This window comes from Mustela nigripes, chromosome 6, assembly GCF_022355385.1.
Source record: "Mustela nigripes isolate SB6536 chromosome 6, MUSNIG.SB6536, whole genome shotgun sequence".
In the NCBI taxonomy this organism is placed as follows: Eukaryota; Metazoa; Chordata; class Mammalia; order Carnivora; family Mustelidae; genus Mustela; species Mustela nigripes.
This window is the reverse complement of record NC_081562.1, coordinates 114,486,633-114,509,703: the sequence shown is the minus strand read 5'-3', so window position 1 is coordinate 114,509,703 and position 23,071 is coordinate 114,486,633. Positions and strand designations below refer to the sequence as shown.

General features: G+C 52.1%; 1 protein-coding gene across 1 annotated transcript in view; it reads left to right on the top strand.

Moving 5' to 3' along the window:
- Nucleotides 1–22,429, top strand: part of ITIH5 (inter-alpha-trypsin inhibitor heavy chain 5) — a 72,710-nt gene extending 50,281 nt beyond the window's left edge. The window contains exons 8-14 of the mRNA XM_059404055.1: nt 9,304–9,472; nt 12,120–12,429; nt 14,888–15,396; nt 16,938–16,991; nt 18,823–18,939; nt 20,028–20,405; nt 21,417–22,429. Coding sequence (XP_059260038.1) covers nt 9,304–9,472; nt 12,120–12,429; nt 14,888–15,396; nt 16,938–16,991; nt 18,823–18,939; nt 20,028–20,405; nt 21,417–21,697 — 1,818 coding nt within the window. The 3' untranslated portion in view covers nt 21,698–22,429. The remainder of the gene's footprint in view (nt 1–9,303; nt 9,473–12,119; nt 12,430–14,887; nt 15,397–16,937; nt 16,992–18,822; nt 18,940–20,027; nt 20,406–21,416) is intronic.
- The last annotated feature ends 642 nt before the right edge of the window (nt 22,430–23,071 follow it).

Genomic DNA, 23,071 nt, shown 5'->3' with positions numbered 1-23,071 from the left:
CCCCCGGGTCACCACTGAAAACGTGGATTTTTTGTTTCAAAAAGATTCTCCCCTCCACAATGATGGTCTAATTATAAGTCGGAGGACCCCATTTAAGAAACGTTTTGTTGGAGCAGTGAAGATTTATCCAGATGAGGCCACATTTAAGAAGTTCTGTGGTTCCCTGAATGAAGGCACTGCGTGGCTCTCCTACAAAGAAAAAGTGAACACACTAGAGGTCTGAGTTCTCCCACATGATCTGCTCAGGGGGTCCGCCTCCTAGTCAGCATCTGACAGCACGGTCCTGGTGTCCTAGAAGCCTGGCTTCTCCTTTCTGGCGTCCTAACTTTGTACTCAAGACTTGGCGGTCAGGTCATCAGACTTTCTCCATCAAGGGCTGGGGAGGGCCCAAGAGGAAACTTGCTGCAAATAACAAGGAGAGGAATTCTGTCAATTCACGAGGACTGAATGAGATAAGAAATATGGGGGTCTTATCAGGGACTGCCTGCCCCCTGCTGGCTGGGGAACCGGCACCTGGGTGGAATTCTTCAGCGCTGCCCTGCCCTACAGCACGCTGCCCCCTCCCTCCTGCGGGACTCCCAACTCTGCCTCCTGATCCCACCTTGGCTTTGGCTCCAGACTCCAGATTCTCAAGGAATGAGACAAATATTGATCATATGCAGTGGGAGAGGCACTAGATATAGGGGACACAAAGATAAATATGACAGAACCTTTTCTCTTGAGGGGTCCAGAGGAGAAGGAAAGTCATGTGACAGTTGTTTGCAGAGCGCTCCTGTGGTCAAGGTGTGTGTATGGTCTGGTCATGGCACAGAGCAGGAGCCAATCAGTTCTTTGTAGGAGTGGAGAAGGGGATCATGGACTTCTCAGAGCCAGGGTGTAGTTGAGACTTCAAGGTCTTTAGAAGTTAGTCAAGTTGGTGGGGTGGTAAAGGATAGAAGAGCCAAACAGAGGGAGACAGATAGCATGAGCCAAGCATGGAAGCAAGAGAAAACGTGGGTACCAGCGAAGTCTGTTTAAGTCACTCTAATTAAGGGCCTTAGAAAAAATTAGAAGAAAACAGGAAGGCAAATCATTAAGAGACTCCTAGCTATAGGAAACAAACTCAGGGTTGCTGGAGGGGAAGCAGGTGGGGTGCTGGACATTACAGAGGCCACGAGATGGAATGAGCACTGGGTGTTCTGTGCATGTGATGAGTCACTCTGAAACTAATGATATACCAGATGTTAATTAAATTAAATTTAAATTTAAAAAAATTTTTTAAAAAGGACATTAGAATTTTGCTGGAGAAGAGAAATATGGAACAATCACACGTTCATCAAACCAACATGTCACATAGACAGTAGAAAGAATTTTAGGGATGATAAAGAGCTTGAGGTACTCAACAAAAGATTAATGACAGAGATGACATAGGAACTAGTCCTTGAAGATGGGACCCAGTTTTCTTTTCTTTTCTTTTTCTTTTTATTTTCTTATTTGAAAGAGAGAGAGAGAGCATGAGTCGGGGTGAGGGGGAGGGAGAGAGGGAGAAGCAGACTTCCTGCTGAGCAGGGAGCCCCATGCAGGGCTTGATCCCAGGACCCCAGGATCATGACCTGAACCAAAGGCAGAAGCTTAACCAACTGAGGCATCCAGGCACCCCTAGGACAGTTTTCTTGACAGGAAAGGAGGGAGTGAATTCTTGGTTGAGGAAAAACCTGAAAAAAGTCATGAAGCAGGAGTGAATATGCCATTGCTGGAAAGTGGGCCCTTGAGCCTAAGAGTCTTGCATAAAGCTGCTTCCTTTGAAGGGCAGCACCGCCGGCGGAACAGTGAGCAGAGAAAAACTCCTGCCTTCTCTGCTCCTGACCTAGCTCTCCAGAATCAGTCCCCTTCTACAAATAGGGTTGAGTGTTACCAACATTCAGAAGAAAAAGTAACCAACCCCCAAGAATGAAGTTCACCTAATTTTAGAATCTCTTCCCTCCTGCTACCAGAATTTCACTTTCCAGTCTCACAGCGTCTTTAAGAGTATGGGACAATGAAGGAGACACAGGGATGTCTTTGCTCTCCCTGCCTGGTGATGGATGACTCCGCTTCCTCTACATAGTTTCTTGTGGATACTGTCCACATGTGCAGATATGCCATGTTTACTTATTAGCTCTTCCACTGTTTCGTACTGGGCGTCGCTTTTTCTAAGCCTCCCCAATCTTTCTCTCATGTTCTTAATGTTTGTCAAGGCACATCCTCGGAGATTTATAGCAACTGGCATAAGGTGGACCCACACCAGGGAAACAGGAATCGTGAGAACTCACATGTAGGGGAAAGTTGAATGAGTCAAAGGGCAAAGAATCAGTCACACACACACACACACACACACACACACACACACACAAAATCTGTAGAATGAAAGAGGTAGGGCTTCAGAATCCAAACACGCTGTTGGGCAATATAAAGTTAACAATTTAGACCAGGGGCAGGGGACTGAGGACCTGGTCAGGTCGGTCAGTAGGTGTGTCAGAACACGGATGAAGAACACCAGTTACCAAGGAGATGTGTGAACATGGGTGAAAATGGTCAGCATCCTCTTATTCACTTCCTGTTAGCACCGGAAGCCACCCCTGCGGATGGCCGCCGGGAGCCTGCACACAGAAGAGGTAGGGCCGCATCTTTGGCCAGGGTGAGAAGTGTGGGATCAACACTGAGAGAAAATCCCGAGGAGTATCAACCTTCCTTAAGAAGAGAAGTGAAAAAAATAACTTTTTGAGCCTTGAGTTGTTTACACATAAAGCATAAAAGATGGATGTGCTTAATCTCTAAGGAATCAAAGATGTTAATGTTATTGGCAGAGAGCCTTTTAGAAAAATGCACAAATGACATTATTAGGCAAATGTTTCATACATTTGTCAAAAAAAAGTCAAAACATTAGGTAATGAATCTTAACATTAGCCAGAGCATTAACATGAGTTTGCTTCTCAAGTGAGATTAATGTTATTTTCAAACACAAAGACTCGTGAATGTGGTTATGTTTATATTGCAAAGGACGTTCTAATATCTGAATCTAGTCAGACCTTTTTGCTGTTGTTGTTCTTAAGGCTGAATTTAGCCAGAACTTAGTATTTAACAGTTAGCCTCTTTCAGATCCAGTCCTGAGGTAACACCTATATTTAGGCTAAGAGGTTGCTTTTCTCTATGAAATAACCACCACTGTATATTTTTATACAGATTGCGTAAGCACATAAGTAATTAGGTATCAGGACAGATTCATAGGATAGCCTAGCACAGTACTGTGCTGAAAAAGCTTTTGAAATTAGAATTCAAACAGTCAAGGAAATTACGGCATGAAATCATAACAGTTTTAAATACAGGAACCTTATAGTTTTGCTTAATTTCAATATCCCCTTCATAATAGTATGAGCATTAAGATGTAGAGACCAAAGAAATAGTGTTTTGTATGTTTACTTGGTGAAATTTCAAGTTACTATTTAGCATCTACTAAACTTGGAAAGCGTTAAAAGATGTGATGACTTCTAGTCTGAATTTTTCATTTATATGGAAACCTCCTAGTCTCTACTCTTTTTGTAGAGAACACATTGGCCAGTAGAAAAAGGGTTTTGGTTTCTTTCAGCAAGATGCCTCAAATCTGACCAAGATAATTTTTAAAATATTTTCTTTCTTATATTATAGTTTGGATATTTTATTTTATTTTATTTTTAAAGATTTTATTTATTAATTTGACAGACAGATCACAAGGAGGCAGAGAGGCAGGCACAGAGAGAGGGGAGGGTAAGCAGGCTCCCTGATGCAGGACTCGATCCCAGGACCCTGGGATCATGACCTGAGCTGAAGGCAGAGGCTTTAACCCACTGAGCCACCCAGGCACCCTGGGAATTTTATTTTTAATGTAACTTATATAATGGGGTTGGTTTTAGGGAATGTGTGTGGCAGAGGCAACAAGAGGCATTGTGTGATCACTGATTTCCTTTGTTACTTCACAGAACCTCCTCAGGTGTCTTTATACTGTAATCAGTGGAGTAACATAATTTTTTAATGTTTCGGTTTGCTCTCTGAAACCAATCTGTAGCTAGGTTGTTTGTTTTTTTAAGTGTAACAATGATCTAGGCATGAATATGTTATAGAGAAATAGTCCTTCTCACTCAATTTATTGCCTTGCTCCTAAAGTTAGGATTTTTAAAAAAAAATCTGATGATTTAGGGTCAGTCACAGGAAGATTTCAGAAACCGTTCATTCGAATCAGGGAAAGACTTGTAGTATGTAGATATGAGGTTCTCTTGCCTCTTAGGGATTTTCTGTGATCTTGAAATACTATGGCCTTAAAATACCCGCCCCTGAAGCATAACTGGTACCTGCGGACCACAGCTTCTACTGGCGACTGTGGCAGCTGTGGTCTTGACCATGACCCTGACTCCAGGGAGACTTGGGACAGCAGCATGTGTGGAAGCCTGTGGGGTGTGCAGACAGATGCTGGGATGGCCGGCACATCAGGGCTCCTGCTGCGGGCTTAGGCCCCTTAAGGTTGCAGGGATCTGATGCTGCCAACTTTCATGGAGTCTCAGACACACTCTCTCTCTCTCTCTTAAAAAGAGAGAGATAGAGAGAAAAGGGTAGGGGACAGAGGGAGAGGTATAGACTCCCAAGCAGAATCCCTGCAAAGCGTGGAGCCTGACACGGGGCTCGATCCCATGACCGCAAGATTATGACCTTAGCTGAAACCAAGAGTCGGATGCTTAACCCACTGAGCCACACAGGTGCCCCTGAGTCACAGACTTTTATTTGTGTCTGTCCCTTTGTACAGAATGACTACAAGGACACATTGCTCCCCAGACAGCAAGGGCTTCCCCCTGCGGGCTAACAGGAGGACAGTATAAATATGCTTCCCCCTTCCCCCATTGCCTGTACCCACCTAGGGAAGGGCGAAGGCTGGCCCTTAGGCAGAGTTTATAGTGGACACAGTCCATTTCTGGGTGTGCTTCTCAGAAACTTAGGGCTGTTTTCCTGATGTGTATCTGTTGATCACAATTCTTATTTGTGGCCCAGCTCAGACGTGAGAAGGGCTTAAGTTTCTTCGTAGCATTTTTTAAAAAGCTGTTTATCATGGGCACTTTTTCTGTTGGGTTCATTCGAAAGGACCATGTGGGGAAATGAAAGGGAAAATACGCACTTGGAAAACATTTTAGACTGCGGCAAGTGACAGCGCTGCTTAGGAGAACAGCACGGCTATTCTGCTGAGAACACAGAATGGCTAATATCTACTACCCTTGAACTTGGATTTCATCTATGATGTCATGGCTCCCCTGGTATGATGCCCAAGAATCCAGACTTTGTGGTACAAAAGGCCTTTTGTGTCAGAGATATTTCCCGTGAGTGTGGTTTCGTTCAGACACAGAAATGTTTGGGAAAAGCTGCGTCATCGGGATCCCTGATGAAGGTGGTCCCCAGGGCGGCCAGGCAGCGGGGTCTGTCATGGGTTCCACTGACATTTCACTCTGAGGGTCTTTTTACACAACGCTTCCCTGCTTGTGAAGTGTTGAATGGTCGTTCACGACCTGGGTTAGCAAAGCAGAATGCTCACCCTCTTGAGGGCTGTGCCAAAAGCCTACAGCTAGGAGGGCTCCGTTTGGCCGGGACGGCGGAGAGGGGGTTTCTGTCCCTTATCCTAGTTTAATGCAGGGACCCAAAGCGCACGACCAGATCTGCCTCCTGGACACTCCCCTCCCTGGTCGTGGCACTGCCAAGGGGGCGTCATGCGTTAGCTGCGGGGACCCCGCTCTGCCCTTTCAATGGACACATCAGAGGACACCATATATGTCTCTATCGTGAAGATCCACTACAACATGGGGACCGTAGCCAACCACACTGAATGAATGCATAATCTGTACCTGAAGGACAGAGATGAAAAGACTTACTTAGCAACAACCCCACGGCAGAGCTGGAATGAACTTCTAAGGCATTGTTTTCAAAGGACATGCTTCCTCCTTCTAACCTAAGGAGAGTACACATGAGAAGAGGAATTCGTCACCATAAAATAGTTTCAAGAGGGAACAGGCCCCTTTCTTGGCTGTTCTAGATAGGTAGGACTAAAAGGCATCTTTAATCACCGGGCAGGCCAAGGGCTTCCTCACGACCTGAACTGTAAGGAGTACGTCCTTTTGTGGTGTCAGTTGTATCTGTGTACCTTTCATCTTCCGTCCACACACCATCTGGAAGGTTCCTGTCCCTATGCAGGCTGGGATCTGCGGATTACGCTCTCTGATCACCAGGAAGCGTGTGGGTGGCCGTGTCTGTGGAGCGGCGCCTCCAGGAACTGCTCGCCACCCGCAGAGGAGATGGGTGGCTCTGGGGCTGGCCAGTCTCTAAGAACGCTCCTCCTCCGCCACGGCCCCCTGTGCTCCTCACTTCTTTCCCTCTGCACAGGGCATGGTTTTCCTGCCTCTTCCCAATCGCCTTTTCCCCCCAGGACTCCCGGATTCCTCCCCAGCAGGCGGACCACCTGATAGTGGATACTGTACCCCGAAGAAAGCCCTTGTCCCCGAGAATAAACACGAACAGTGGTGACACGCTGGAGGCGCTCCGGTGACCTGGAGGCTGAGGGTGGTTTGGCAATGCTGGACAACGAGCCACGCTCACTAGTTACCCCTACCCCCAGTGGTATTCATCTGCGCAGAAACTCTATGCCAAGTATACAATCCTATGTTGTAGATGCCAGTTTTAAAAGGTCTCCAGGGAGGACATTTGCACGTGTCCGGTGGTCACCTGGTAACAAGTTAATTTCAGGGCGACCTCACCCCAGGGGGTGTGTCTTGGAGTTACCTGTCTCAAGCAGGCAGGTCCTTCCTAGTGGGCAAGGGCAGTTAGTGGAGCTTTGGGGGTGGGAAAGAAAGCGAAGGAACATTGCTTGCTGGGACATCCAGGGTCTTTCCCTTTAGGTGACGCTCATTGGAGAGGGCCTGGGGAATAACTGGTAACTATCCTTGTATGTCCGTGCGCTTGCACTGGAAGCTTCCACAGGTTTTCTCCGTTGTCATCCTTCAGGCCCTTTAGGGTTTGGACCGACCCCTCTCCTGTGCCGCCTCTTTGCCTCCAGGGTCGTTCAGGCCTTCAGACAGGCTTGGGCTGCACATTCTCTGCCTCTCTGAGCTTCCTCTGATCTTTCTGGAATGCGCTTACCCTGTTTTCTGGATTGGACTCTTGGAAAGTCTGGCAGGTTGAGGTTCATCTTCAGCGTGTAAACATAGTGTGCAGAAACACCAGCTGAGGTCCCCTGGCATTCACTCTCCTGTCTGGACACTCACTTTCTGCTTGCCTTTTACGCCTTCCAAGAATGCGGAGCACCCAGGGCTGCCGGCCCATCTAAGGAGAGAGTAGGAGCCCGCAGGCCGTTCATCGAGGGCACTGGCTGCAGGCCACTGCGGCAGCTTCTCCCCAGGCCCCTGGGGATGAGGGCTGGGAGGCTGTCCGAAAGGTCCCGATGCAACTGGAAACGGAGCCTCGCAAGCCCGCTGGCCTGCCGTCCCTCGGTGCATATGAGGATACGCGGCAGCTGTGGCCTTACAAGGTCACAAGGAGCCTGTAGTTGCTGAGCTGAGGGGAGGGAGGTGGAGAAGCGGGAACAGACTCTTCCTTAAGCAGAATATCCAGCACAATGGGAGGAAAATAGCCACAGAGGAGTAGGCGGCCTCTCTCCGGGTCCTCAGCACGCTATTTAAGGATCCCGAAGGATGCCAGCAGCTGAACAAACCCCAGGCTTCCCCTGCCCGAGCCCTCGGCTGGTGGTTGCTGCCAGCTCGGTGCTCCAAGCCACGTGAGCCTTTCCAGGCGCCTGCCTCAGACCTGGGCTCCCAGCGGTGCTGTCTCGGGGACAGCTCCCTGTTGTCCTGTCCCCTCGCCCCTGCGGCCCTGCAGGCCTCCCAGAGGTCTAGGCTGTGGGGCTGGGAGCGGGGCCTGGCTTGTGTCGCCTGCGCTTGGAAGGAAGGCTGCGTCGTGGAAGTCCCGCCGGCTTCCTGGCTGACAGTGTGTCCGCCTCGGCGCGCTCTGCCCGCGTCTGTTTGCTGAAATTATCTGATTTTCACACGGACGCGGCCTAGCGGTCACTTCTGTGCTTCCTTCGCGGCTTCTCAGTATCGTCTTCCCGGGGTTCTCCAGGACGGGGCAGGTGTCTCTCTGACTTCCTCGGTGTTCAGGAAGTATTTGGCATTCCACACACCTGTCACCACCCTCTGCTTCCCTCCGTCTCTCTCTCCCTCTCTCTCTCTCTCTCTCTTTTACTCATTCAACACACTTGCCTTCACTGCTTTCCAGAACTTCCTTCCTAGTCTTTCACGCGATCCGGTTCCTTTTACCCGCCTATTCCTGCTTCCCTGTGAGGTCTTTCCCTGCGGCTGCAGCAACCCCCCGCCCGTGTTTTCATTCTCTCTCTTTTTTTCTTTTTTTAATATAATTTTCTTTTTTTTTTTTTAAAAGATTTTATTTATTTATTTGACAGAGAGAAATCACAAGTAGATAGAGAGACAGGCAGAGAGAGAGAGGGAAGCAGGCTCCCTGCTGAGCAGAGAGCCCGATGCGGGACTCGATCCCAGGACCCTGAGATCATGACCTGAGCCGAAGGCAGCGGCTTAACCCACTGAGCCACCCAGGCGCCCTCATTCTCTTTTAAATTCTTAGCCTGCTTAGTATTTCTGCCTTTAGTTGTACCATTCATAAAGCAGGTACACGGATCGTTCACCGAGTGTCCACGCCCCCACCCCGCGTGTCAGGAGCTCTCGCGCGCACGGGGCCATATGAGGATGCTTGGTTGCTGCCGACCCAGAGCGCACAGTACAGCCAGGGACAAAGATAAACAGCAAATAATCACGACTGGGTCATGATGCACTTTATAACACGAGTATTGTGAGGGCCGTGCCAGCCCAGAAGGGAGAAAATCAGCTGTCTTGGGAGGGGTTAGGACATGCTTCACATGGAGGCTGGGGCACATCAGCTGGGTTTTGAAGAGTGACCGGGAGCTTGTCAGGTGACACATGGGTGTCAGGCAGAGTTGAAGAACCTTCCACTGATGCTGTGATGGTAGAGGCCTGAGACAGCACGACTTGCAGTGGCCTGTGACAGCTCAGATGTAAATGTCCATTCGTGGGGCCCCTGGGGGGCTCAGTCGGCGAGCGTAATTCTGATCCCAGGACCGTGGGATCGAGCCCCGCATCAGGCTCCTGCTCAGCAGGAAGTCTGTTTCTCTCCTGGTGACAGTTTCCAGGCCAGGGGACGCGAGGATGGAGGTGATCAGCTGTGACCCCTTTTACTCCTGTGTTGTTTTAGACCAAGGATGCCCTGTTCACGATTCTCCACGACCTGCGACCCCAGGATCACTTCAGTATCATCGGATTTTCCAACCGCATCAAAGTGTGGAAGGACCATTTGGTGTCGGTGACTCCTGACAACGTGAGAGACGGCAAAGTCTACATTCACCACATGTCGCCCACCGGAGGTAAATACGAGACCTTGTTTTCCTGTTGCCTTTGACGTGGTAGTAAGCGAGTAGCCAATTTTCTGCCAGGAGACGAGGATTTGAAAGCTGAAGCTGATCACAGGAAAGCAGATACGGGTGAGAGCTTTCCCAGAAGCTTGAGTTTCTCTGAGCACCAAGTCTGGAAATTCTCATCTTCCAGGCCCTGAACTGATGATGGTCGGGTTAAGTTAGGGGGAAAATACCTGATAGGTTTTGGAGACTTTCCTGGTTTATCTCATGGATCCAAACAATGAAGCAGTTTTTGGAAACTGCTCTTGGGTGAGGAACCAAAGCCAAAGAGATGTTTTGATGTTTCGGGAGCTCGGGCGCTGGCACCTTGGGAGGCAGCGTGTGGGACAGGGCTGCTGAGCTGTTCGCCTCTCGGCAGGGCTGTGCCAGTGAGCAGAGCACACGTCCCAGGTGGCCAGGGAGATGCAGCACACAGGGAGAGCCCTGGGCTCTGAGTCTTGGCACACGTGGGTTGGGTATGTTGCCCGGGGAAGAGTGTGGGGCACATCAGTTGTTCCAGGATGTGGGGAGAGGAGAGAACCAGAACGGGGTGTTACCCAGCCGTGCTTCTGCGCCCGACCTGGGGATCCCTGTCGCTGCTCTCTCCGCCTCCAGTACAGCGGCCCTGTGTTCAGCACTGGAGCGTATGGAAGTCCGACCAGGCTCCCTCTGCCCTTTCCGCAAGGGCCTTTACAGAGACGCCGTCTCCTGGGGCTGCTGTCTCAGTCAATTCTAATTTAGTTATTGGGGAACCTAGAAAAATCCAGTTCAGTTTTCTTCCTGCATTTTTCATCTTTCGTCTGTGTATTGTTTTCTCTCCACGATGAAGCTCTGATTTCCCAAATGAACTTCATTTAGAACTTGATTGTGCTTGGATGGAACTCAGACTGCCATGGCATTTCCTACCGGTCTCCACAACAGTGTGGTCTAGGAACCGATTTACTGGGTGATGAAAGAGATGGAAGATTGGATGTAATAATACGGGAGGAAGTAGGGGTAAGACAGGTCCTTGAGGGAGGAAACTCTTCATCTTTGTATGGCCCGTGGTTCCCAGCGCAGGTCCTGATGTGTATAGCTCGTGCTCAATGAGTATTTGTTGTACTGAATGCATTTCAGCAACACTCCTCACTATTAGTAACGGGGTGTGTGCCTGTGTGTGAGTGTGTGTGTGTGTGTGTGTGTGTGTGTTGGCAGAGGGCATGGGGATAAAGCTTTAGGGAACAGCTGAGGTGTATTGTGTCATTTTGGAATCCACCCCTTCGAAACCTTATTAGTTTCCTTTATTTTCATCTCCGCATTTCAGCACCTCAAGCTCTCCAGGTGAACAGAAAGTCAGTCTGTTCATTCCTCTCAGAGAAGCGGAACGGTAGGGTTGTTGCATAGGTTCTGAAGCCAGACTGTCTGGATCTGAAGCCAGCCCCACCATCTACGAGCCATTGGCTGTGTCTGTGCCCAAGTTTACGCAACTCAGTTGTAGACAGTAATGGGACTGTGACGAGGATAAAATCAGTTAAAATACCTGAAGTGCTTAAAACAGTAGCCGGCACACGGGCAGCCCTCTTTCAGAGTGAGACGTGGCCATCTTCACCCAAGCAGTCCCTCTTGCTGGTGCATTGGGGTCCTCTGTTCACTGAGGGTGGGGAGGAACTCTCTGCAGGGTGGCCTGGCGGCTCTGTGGGGCGTCTCCCTGTGGAGGGCACTTTCCTGTTCTTAAGAGCTGGGGACACATCCTGGCATTGCATAGGTGTGATCCACACTCTGCCGTGCCTCGGTGTCTGGAACTAAGAAAGCTAAGTTGGTCCCTTCCCCTGGGCTTTCCCTGGCCTTAAAGTAGAATAAATATTTGGCACCACTGCCAAGTTCTCATTTAAAGGGAAAATAAAGACCTGCCTTTTTGTCCAGGTTCACACATCCAGAGGTCATGTGCAGCTAGGCTGGACATTCAGAAAGGCAAGTTAATGAGCCCAAAGAAACATTAAATACTGTTTTAGCTGTAACTTTTCCTGACGTTCAAACCCAGTGTGCATCTCAGAATTATCAGTGTGTTCGCACAGACCTAGCCATGTATTTTTATGTTTTTAGCCAGAAATTCTGGAGAGTGTGAAACAATGGGGAGAAATTACCTGGTTCACTCAGACACAGTACATTTTGCGGCTGGTTAAAAATCACTCCGGACAGGGAGATGGATCGTGGTGATGGGTCTACAGCTTTATAAACTTACTAAAAGTAAGCATGGACCTAAAGTGAGTGCCTTTTCTTTCCCTCTGGGACTTGCACTCCCTCCAGATTCCTGTACCTGTACCTTCCTGCCCTTTGCAAAGCTTTTCCCAGAAAAGGTGTAGGAACCACCATTGCAAAGGCATCGAAGATGTCTAAGTGAAGGGGTTCGTTCAGGAGAAGGCGCATACCCTGGGATAATTCCGGGCCATTCTCATTCATTTAGTAACCCCTTGGAAGTGTCTGCTAGGCTGGTGTCACCCCATAGGTGCAGGTGACTTCTTTCCCCACTCACGTTCTCCTGCTCGAATGGTGGCGGATGACACACGGCCAAGCCCATGTGCCCAGGTGAAGAATATGGGCACACGGGCTTGAGCGGGCGCCTTGTGGTGTCCCCCAGGCACAGACATCAATGGGGCCCTGCAGAGGGGCATCAAGCTGCTCAATGACTATGTGGCCCACAACGACATCGAAGACCGCAGCGTGTCCCTCATCGTCTTCCTGACCGATGGGAAACCCACCGTCGGGGAGACCCACACTCTCAAGATTCTCAACAACACCAAGGAGGCGGCCCGAGGCCAAGTCTGCATCTTCACCATCGGCATCGGGAACGACGTGGACTTCATGCTGCTGGAGAAACTGTCGCTGGAGAACTGTGGCCTCACGCGGCGTGTCCTTGAGGAGGACGACGCAGGCTCACAGCTCATCGGGTCTGTACGTCCGTCTTCTCCACGCAGGGGGACTCGGGCTCTCAGGAGGGGGAGGAGGGTTGTGGGGTCATAGCTCACTACACTGGGAGATGTCCTAAGGGATGCTTAACCCAGGTCCATCGGGTTCAGATTCTGGGTCCTGCTTTGTGACTTTAGGCAAAGTGGAAGCCAGTCTTGCTCGGTATCGTCATCTGTAAAGTGAGGATTGTGGTCAGTCCACGGAACTGAATGAGAAAACCAGTGTGAAGTATTGGCAGGATGGCTGCTGCATGTTGGGGGGTCCGCTGGCTCCTATGGTCGTAACTGTCTTCTTGACAGTTCTAGTGAATTTACTGGCTTGTTGTCTGGTGTTTGCTCTCATTCCCCCGGAGGTGTACGTAGGAAGAGAGGCGCTGTCTCCATTTTGTGTACTGGGTAACACTGGCCACTGATTCTCTTACTGTTTTGAGGTGGAGAAGAAACTAGTTCTTGGGTTTTCTGTCTCCATTTGGAGCCTTCCCGCAGCTGTCATTTGCCAAAAACAAGTGTGACCTCGCCGCTGACTCGAGCACGTGCTGACACTCCGGTCCACGTGATGAGCTTGGGTCTTCTTTACAGCAGATACAGTAGATATTTAAAAGGAAAAGTGAGGTTTGGGTAGATTCGCAGCTGTCCGGTAGCCATACTCAAGGAATATTCATTAATGCTAAACCTAATTGGAGGTCTCCGAAGTGGGCAGTAAAGGTGGGTCCTTGGTTCAGGGCTCGTCACCATTCTCCCCCTCCCGCAGCGTTTTGGTCAAAGATTTCTTTTTCTTCTTCTTCTTCTTCTTTTTTTTTTTTTAAAGATTTTATTTATTTATTTGAAAGAGAGAGAGACAGCATGAACACGGGGAAAGGGAGAGGGAAAAGCAGACTCCCCACTGAGCAGGGAGCCCGATGTGGGACTCCATCCCAGGACCCTGGGATCATGACCTGAGCTAAAGGCAGATGCTTAGCTGACTGAGCCACCCAGGTGCCCCATGGTCAGAGATCTAAATAAAAAGATTTGCTTCCCACATTTTCAAAATTACTCAAAACTATATATAAAGAGGGAGAACGTAGTGCATTATATATTAAGATTTAGTAATGCTCTCAAAAACAGAAGCAATGACTGTGAAACATACCAGCTGCCCTGCTGTATTTCCAAAACTATCATCGATACTCAACAGCTAGCGAGAACTCACGATGCACCAGGCTTTCCTACATCTGTTGTCTCCGGCAAGCCCCACAGCCTGGGAGTGGGGTAGTAGCATCCATGCAAAGTTGCCACCAGATGACCCTCTCCCGTATAATCTGGACACACTGGATTCTGCTCCAGGAAGTCGCTCAGAGACTCCTGTTCCTTCCCTTTGGTGGCTCTTACCCCCTCAGGTGTCGTCTTTAGCTGCAGGGTTGAAATTAGGTCCCTATCATTTGTAAATTCTAGCCCCAAAGAGGGGGAAAGAAAAACCAGATTAAGAAGCCATTTTTTTTTTCAAGCAAGCATAGCAGAAGTTGTCCGCCTCACTTCTACTCACACTCCGTCGGTGAGAATGTGGTCATATTTGGCCCGAGTAGAGGCTAAGAGTTGTAGTTGACAGCTGGTGGGGAGAACTCAGGAAAGAAGGGAAGAAGGAGCAGTTGCTTCAACATTCCAACTTTAGAGAGGAGGAGCCCGAAGTTCAGAGAGGCTACACTACACACCCCAAGACACACAGCCAGGAAGGGGCTAAGCTGGTTTCCACAGCCCATGCTGTCTAGGTCTTTGGAAAGGGGATTTTGCTGGTCCCCTTACTCAGCAGAAAGCAACCTTGGAACAACCAGGAGAAAAGCTAAAGTGAGCAAATGAGGCGTTACACACAAGCCTAACCTCAGTGTCAAGATGAGATTCCTCAAGGGTAATGGTCTTAAGCGCACCTGGAACATGTGTTTGGTTCAAAGGAACATGTTTTACGAGGCCCTTTGAGAAATGTGGTTATGTACATAAGGAAAGTTACCGAGAGGCCGCTCAGCTGGGGATGCTTGAGTCCGTGTCGTATGAAGAACAGTTCAGGAAGCGGAGTGGGCGGGGGTTGGCTGGGCGGCACACAGATTTCAGGAGCACACAGTAGTGTCCAAGACGTTTAAATGCCGGTGTTTTTCAAGGATCTGAACATTGAGGGTAGATTAGGCTCCTCACACACTGTTGCTCCGGAAGCAGAAGACTTCAGTGCGTGGAAACTGGAGGAAGGGGGGTGTGAGCTACTCCCGGCGGCTCCCCAGCCGCTGAAAGGAGGGAAGCCTGTGTGGTAGTGAGTTCTCTGTCACCAGGGGTGTTCAAGCCACTACTGTGCCGTGAAGTGTTCTGCTGGGCAGTGTTGACGTGAGGGGCCTCTAAGACCTTGGTCCCTGGCAGATAGGACCCGTCCTGCTGCGGCCACCCCGGGCCCTGACTCTGTCCCTCTGTCCTTCCGCCACAGGTTCTACGATGAGATCAGGACGCCTCTCCTCTCCGATATCCGTGTGGATTATCCGCCGGCCATGGTGGAGCAGGCCACCAGGACCCTGTTCCCCAACTACTTCAACGGCTCAGAGATCGTCATCGCGGGGAAGCTGGCCGACAGCAAGGCGGGTCAGCTGCACGTGGAGGTCACGGCCAGCAACAGCAAGAAGTTCGTCATCCTGAAGACAGACGTGCCCGTGGAGCCCCAGAGGGTGGGGGGCGGCGCGGGGGACCCCAACCACGTGGAGCGGCTCTGGAGCTACCTGACGGTGAAGGAGCTGCTGAGCTCCTGGCGCCACAGCCGCGACGCGCAGGAGAAGGAGCGCCTGAGGCAGCAGGCGCAGGCCCTGGCCCTGGCCTACCGCTTCCTCACCCCGCTCACCGCCTTGAACTTGCGGAGGTCAGCGGCGCCCGCCGAGACGCCGGAGGCCGTCGTGGGCCCCGAGACCGTGATGCAGAGCCTGCGGGGCGCCCCCCCGCAGCCAGGTGAGCAGGGGTGGGTGTCCCCCCGCCAGCCCCAGCCAGTGTCCCCTGAGGGAGGGCGACACTGCTGTGTTTGTGGGGTTGCAAGGGTCAGAGCTCTGAAGAAAGTCGGAAGTGGGGCATTCCTCCCAGAAATGTCCTGGGGAAAGTCCGTTTATGGGTAAACCGTCAGGGTCAGGGGCCTACCCCGTGGCGGGCAGTACTGGAGGCTCCGGGCAAGAACAAAGCCCAACGTTTCAGTGTCCTCCGGCCTCAGTGAGTCCCTCAGAGCTCTGCCGTCCACCAGCCGGGTGTGCAGGTTCCCAAAGCTGGGGGGGAGGGGGCGGGGATGGTGAGTGGGGTGCGGGGGGGGCATCTAGAGATAAGCCGCGTCCCCGGCAAACACACAGCCTCCAAGGGGGTCCTGCCTCCTTCGCTCGCACCCCTGCCTCCAGGAAGGGGAGAAGGTCTTCCCCTCCGACTCTGGGTTCGTCTTGTCCTGACCACGTATGTGAACACCCAAGTGGCGGATTCTCGACAGACTTCATCCTTTTCGTGCTCACCACGCAGAATCTAAGCAGAAACCATCCTTTCCAGTCTCGTGCTGTTTTGTCGGGAGGAAATCAGTACCACGAGCGAGAAAGGAGAGCGCAAGGCGTCCGCCCAAGCAGAGCCTTACAACCTCAGTAATAACCGCTTGTGGCAAACAGCGTGGTTTTTACATTTTGACAGTTTTATTAAATTCCTGCCAAGGTCATATCTCCTAAAGAAAGGGAACGGACAGGGACCCAGAGCCTACACCTCCCACTCTAAGCTCTGCGCAGCCCCTGGGTGTGGTAGAACGAGCGTAAGGGTAGGATGTAAGCGTAGCTGTTTCTGCTGCGTGGCTCGGGGCAGGTGTCTGAATGTCTCTGGGCTTCTGTTTCCTGGTCTATAAAACGTGGATACGAATGATTTCTCTGAAGGGCCATTACAAGGGTTCGGTGTGTTAGAGTCTCTAGTACAAAGCTAGTGTCTTGGAAATGTTAGATCCCTCTGCCATGAAGGATGTAGAACTAGACATTTAGGTTCAGATTATAACTATATCTGGACTATACCTGTCTTTTAAAAAATATTTTTGTATTTTTTAAACTGTGAAAAATAACAAAGTTTACCATCTTAATCATTTTTTTTTGAGTGTACAGCTCAGTATTATGAAGTATATTCACAGGATCTTTCAGAACTTTTCTCGTCTTGCAAATATGAGACTCTGTACTCACGAAACAACTCTACCCCGAGCCTAGATTCCATAACTGTTCATTACGTATGACAGCGCCTTCCCTTCCTGTACAAGCAGAAACCCTAGACCGGAAGAATACAATCTGATTTATAGAAGAGTAAAATAACCAAGTCTTCTCATGGTTCCCCTTCACTTGTGTGTTGTGTGGCCAAGCTCCTTCTTTGAACAGATGTTTTTAACTGAGCACAACTGCATTGAAAGCTGCATTTTACTCGCCCCAAACCTCGTACCTGTGCCTCTCATCTCATTCTCCTTAATGGTAACAGTGGGGTTCTCCTCTTTCTAGGCCCTGCTCTCCAGAAACCATACAGCCCAAGAATTAAAGTCTCCAAAACCTCAGGTAAAGAAAAAAATGTGGTTGTGTGTCACTTGAGGGCTGAGGTGTTTTCCAGATGGAGGGCCCAGAGTTCCCTGGCATTAAAATGCCCAGCCTTGCCTCTTACTGTACAGACAAATATTTAACTGGCAATAAAATACAGGACCCACGGTCGTTGAGCAAAAGGCAGCGGCAGGAGGCAGTTCTGAGAACCAGGGCGGCCAGGAAACCGTAAACACTGTGGCTGCCTCCCCAAGGAGCCTGGAAGGGCTGACAGCAGGACAGACGGGCAGCAGAGGCCCATTTGCATCATGACTGAATTTAGAAGTTACTTTTTTCAGAGACGTGATGTATACGTGCTTCGGCTCACGGTGGTTCAAGTATCTGTGATGTGCAGTTTATTATTATGATTATTAGGATGATTATTATTATGTTGAGCTTCGGCTTTAGAAGGGAAAGATCAATAGGAATACCATAAAATTCCCTTTGGCCAGCTTCCTGGGATATAATAAGCATCCAGATGGAACAGCAACACGAAGGTGGGGTTTTAGTCTTGAAATGTACACGCCTTCCTTCCTCAGTCTCTTACTGCCTAGCGGCTGATGGGCTCGACGTGCCGGGAGCGTTCTGGAGATAGCCAGGCAGAGAAGGACGCACGCGGTCCCTGACGGGGCAAGCCCAACTCTTTTGAACACGCACATGCTTTGTGGAATTCGAGGAAACTTCCCTCTTGGATGCTGCGTGGAGTAATGAGCTCCAGACACCTCCTCCCCTCTTTGAAACAAGCAGCATCCTTCCTGGTGACAGGATGTGGATGATTTGAGTAGAAATGATGTGGTGTGACCACAAGAAACTCTCAAAGAACTGTCACGTGGTCACAGCCATACCTACAGGGTACCAAAAACATGGACCAGGACTTTGGTCTCCTAGGGGTGTCTTTTTTTGCTTTCTTCCCTCATCTGCAAAAGACCAGTATCTTGTATTTGTCTATCATGGGGTGCTGGAGGCGCGTCCCGGAGAGATCAGCCAGCTTCTTTCCTGGGCCTTTCTGAGTCATGCTAGGAACAGGAAGGGGTTTTGTTTTTTTAGCAGTTGCACTGAGGACATTAATTTGCTTGTGACTTGAAAAGACTGACCCTATCCAGGCTTGTGTACATGTGTGTGCACGGAACACAGAAAGGCATTCAGAAACATGCTGTGTTTGGCATAAAAATCAGGAAGAAGCTAACTCTCTAGTCTTGTGAGGGGAGAGAGTTGGTGTAAACGTTCGGGAATTATTTGTCGTGCAGTAAGAGGCAAGGCTGTTCGTGCTGACTAGAGGCGAAAATGAGGGGAACGCACAAGCACCAGAGACGGGCCACGGGCTTTGGTCTCCTCTGTGGGCAAAACTCTGAGAGCGTTGAGGTCCAAGTGCCCGAGAGGCAGGACTTCCACGGCCATCGCCGACCATCCTCCCCTAACCCCCAGTGTCTCTGAATCCCTCATGGTCACCGCCCTCAGTCGGGTTTGCTGGTGGCCACTGTCACACAGGGACTGACCCCGTGGCGCTCCGGTGACAGGAGAGGGAGGGTTCGCATCCGCATCGCCTGCCTGGGGTGGCCGAAGGAGACAGGAAATGATTTTCGGTGGCTGAAGTGTGGTGACAGGATCATGTCTGGGTGTAGGGACCCGAGTTCACGGACGCACCTCGTGTCGCTTCAGCCCGGGGTACCTTCCTCACTTGGACGTCGAGGATCAGTGACGGGTGAAATAAACAGTGCATGAGCCAGGAGAAGGGAGTGTGTACACACAGAAGGCACCTCATAAATGTCTGGTCTCTCTCGCTCTCTCCTGGTTTTGCCTGCTGGTCTGGCAGTGGATGGAGATCCCCATTTTGTCGTGGATTTCCCCCTGAGCAAGCTCACCGTCTGCTTCAACATCGATGGGCAGCCGGGGGACATCCTGAGGCTCGTCTCTGATCACGCGGGCTCTGGTACGTTCTGTGACCTCTGGGCAAGTGTAATGTAGGTAAGACTGCCCCCCTCTGTTCTTGAGACGGACGGCCACGAAGATAAGGGGGTACATCACAGACACTCACTGAGGACTGTGAGTGCTTCATTAAAGGAAGTCGACTGTGGGGCTTGGAGTCAGGAAGACAAACACTGGAAGCCCTGCTCGGACTTGAGCCTTGTAACCCGGAGGCCGTGGTATTTGCTCTGCCAGTCTCACCAGGCTACTGCAAAGGCCAAATTCCGTAACAGATGCGAAGTCGTTTTGTAAATGCACAGGGGCTGTAGAGATTCAGGATCTGTTATTGTTACCACATCTCTCCATTCCAAAACCAAAACGGTGGGACAGCTGGAGCCCTAAAACCAGCCCTCGTGGTTCCTCTGCAGGGCAGACGTGAAGCCCCCAGCTCTGTGTGCACGGAACTCGGAGGTGAACAGGGCTCTGACCCCTGCAGTCTGGGGAGAGGCTGGCTGAAAGGGGTCAGTATATGCACAGCCCTCAAGCCACACGCAGGTAGCAGTGCCCGAGGGATGGCCGTGTGGCTGTTCTCCGTTCCAGGAGGATGCCTTTCTTGAAGGCCAGGTGACGCGTGACGCAGTTATGGAAGGTGTGGTCCCAGGGCTCGTGTTCAACCTTGTTCTCTTGCAAGGCTTCCTCCTAGCTTTTGACCTAAATCTCAACTTGTCCTAACTTAGGCTCAGCAGGGAGATGGGGGCCTGACTGTACCCCCTCGCCCCCACCAGAGGCGCCCACTTTCCTAGGGGCTGTTCCTGGCGTCTTTGTGATCAGGATGGCATCCGGGTTGGGAAAGAGCCGGGGAATCCTGGAGCCCTGAGGGTTCCGTACTTGGCTCCTGTTCAGGCTGCGATTTCTCCTCCGGGCCCCTTCCCCTTGCCCCCGGGAGGACAAGCCTACACCTTGCTTCCTTGGGTCCAGCGTATGGATAACAAGGGGACGGCGTCTCTCACACCTTCACGCATGCATGCTTTCACTCATCCAACAGGACCAAGTGGCCCCTTCCCGCGGGTCGGACGGTGCCCTAACCACTGCCTTCGTCCCGCTGCCTTCCAGGTGTGACGGTGAACGGAGAGCTGATTGGGGCCCCGGCGCCCCCAAGCGGCCACAAGAAGCAGCGCACCTACTTCCGCACCATCACCATCCTGGTCAACAAGCCGGAGAGGTCTTACCTGGAGATCACACCCAGCAGAGTCATCTTGGACGGTGGGGAGAGGCTGGTCCTCCCCTGCAACCAGAGCGCGGTGGCGGGGAGTCGGGGGCTGGAGGTGTCTGTGTCCGCGAACGCCAACGTCACCGTCACCATCCAGGGCAGCATCGCCTTCGTCATCCTCATTCACCTGTACAAAAAGCCGGCGCCCTACCAGCGAAACCACCTGGGTTTCTACATCGCCAACAGCAAAGGCCTCTCCGGCAACTGCCACGGACTGTTAGGTAGGCAGCTGCTCTCACGCTGGCGCAGAGCCCAGAAGTCAGCTTCCCAGCGTGAGGCTGCTGTTGCCAGCACGGTTAGCTCGCCTGAGCAGTGCAGTCATGAGATGCCAGGCCTCGCTCCCTGGTGACTTTCTAGAATGGGAAGGGGCTGCATCCGCTAGTTCTCACCGGCCTTCTGGAAAAGTGAGCAAAGAGGGTGACTTCGGGGGTCACCCTCTTGAGGTCTGGCTCCTGACTCTGGGGAAGGAGATACCGGCAAGGGCAGTCCCCAGCCCAGCCCCGGGCGCGCGTCCCCCCCGCCCCCCCGGCCCTGAGCAGCAGGCCGGCGGCCTCTCTGGCTGTTTTCGACGTGCAGGCCCATGTGGGCCTCTTGCCCAAAAGTAAAGGGTGAGCTGCCGCCAGGGCCCAGTTTAGAAAGCAGCATTTCCTGGCACTCGAGCTGGATGTGTTTCTGTCCCACTTGACTGCCAAGCAGGAGCCGCCTCGCCCAGACGTGGGCCAGGATTCCTGCAGCCTTAGCCGTGCCCTCGCTTGACCCACAGAATTCTGGGGGTGCGGATCAGGAACGGCCGAACTGGGCTTTCCACACCCACCGAAGACTCAGTCTGGGAGCGGGGCTGTGGCCTGGAGGAGAGGGAAGACCCCAGCCTCCTTCCCTGTCCGGCCCGTGCTCTCTCCCAGCTCACGCGGAGATGGTGGTCACTTGTCTAGATGAGTCGTTAGGCAGCTTTCCAGTGTTAGCAGCCAGCTTCCAGAAGGGGAGGCCGCGGCGAGCCCAACCTAGGACTCCCCCGTCCGCACCCCGCAAACAGGCAGAGAGGTGTGAGTCTGCTGGGAGAGCGCGGCCTGTGAGGGCAGTCAGGTGCACCAGCCTCTGGGCGCATCTGTCCCCCGCCCGTAGGTATCCCCGTGCACTGGCTGCTCACCAGGGCCCGACATTGGCACGAGCTATTTCACCGCAGGGCTGCCCTGCTCTTGGCTCAGACCCGATGGTCTCTTGTGTCCCCCCAGGTCAGTTCCTGAGCCGGGACGCCAGGCTCACCGCGGAGCCCTCCGGTCCTCCGTCCCCGAAGGCAGGCGAGCCGGCGGAGACCGTCCTGAAGGTGAGAGGACACCAGGTCCCCGTGGTCTGGAAACAGCGGAAAATCTACAACGGGGAGGAGCAGGTGGACTGCTGGTTCGCCAGGAGTAACGCGGCCAAACTGATCGACGGGGAGTACCGAGACTACCTGGCCAGCCATCCTTTTGACGCACAGACGTCCTTTGGCCCGAGACCCTCCGGCCGACTCTGATGCCGGCGGCCAGGACGCATGAGTGCGTGACAGGGAAGTGGTCTTCGGGGACCCCACGGCGCGCTTCCTGTCGCTTGCGCATCTTTGTGTCTTGGCAGTGAGCTGCCACCCGTGACCTTCCGCTAGCGGCGTGGAGGCCGCGGTCTGCCTGAGGGAAGGGTAGAGTCAGGCCTCGGAAGCGGAACTGTCATCTCCTCCCACTTCCTGCCCCTGCCTCCACCTTCCCCCCATCCCACAGAGAAAGATGGTGGCCCAAGGGGAAAAGGTCACCCTGCGTCTCATAGCAACCGGCTTGTCTGTCTTGTCGCCTGTCGTAACTGATGACGGCACATCTGCCACAAAGCTCCCTATCTGCGTGGAGATGGCCAAGGCTGGCCACTCTGCTTCTCACCGTATGCTGGTGCTTAGGAATCCCTCCTCTTAGAACCACTGTCTTCTCCAGATGTGTAGCCTCAGGGGGACCTCTCATGGGGCCCCGGCCATGGGCAGGCAAATAGCTCATAGATTTGATCACTGTAAACAATTAAGCCTTTTCTTTGGAGAGGATTTTCTCCTGCTGTGATATCTTGCCTGTGAAAGTGAGTTTTCATTTTAAAAAGAAAAACTTGGTTGGAAATAGAAGATCTGCATCCCAGATACCGATGTCTGACGGGCTCTGTAAACCACTGGGCAGTGCTGATGGGCGTGCTTCTATTTATTCCAGTAAAGCTAATAAACAGGACTACCCGCGTGGCTGTTTTTCACTGGCCTGTCTGGGTTGGAGAGCTAGCCCGCTCTCTCTGACTTGGCACCCTCCCCTCATTGTCATAGTTCTGGCCTTGCTTGCTAGCGGTCCTCGGGGAGGTGACAGATAGGCTCTCGCAGGCGGGGCATGGGAGACGGCGGCAGCACAGAGTGTGGTGTCAGCCTCCTCCCAGGAACGGGCTTCCAGAAGGCGGGGTGGACTCACGGCCCAGAGGCCTGCACGCATCTCAGAGAGGTAAATCCCGTGGACCACACGAGAGGGGGCACTTTGGTTCCAGAACTCGGAGGAGCCATCTGCTGCCACGAGGCAAAGGTTAAAATCAGTGGCCGGGACGACAGAGGTCAGGGAGCGACACCCTTCTTCCAGCGGGGCCCCGTGCCCAGCCTGTCACCCTACCCAGGGGAAGCGGGGCCGAGGGTGGCATTGGGGGCCCCCACTGCCCTGTCCTCCTCGCCAGTCCTTGCTCTTGCTGTGGGGTTGTCTCGGGGCCCCCAAGGTTCAGCAGAGCCTGGTCCTTGCTGGGTGAGGCGCGCAGTTGGGACGCACATGGCGAGAAGGATTGGGGTCAGAGAAACGACTATGGGAACGTGAGGCGGATTTGAATCAAAGCTTTGGTGCCGGCCTCGCAG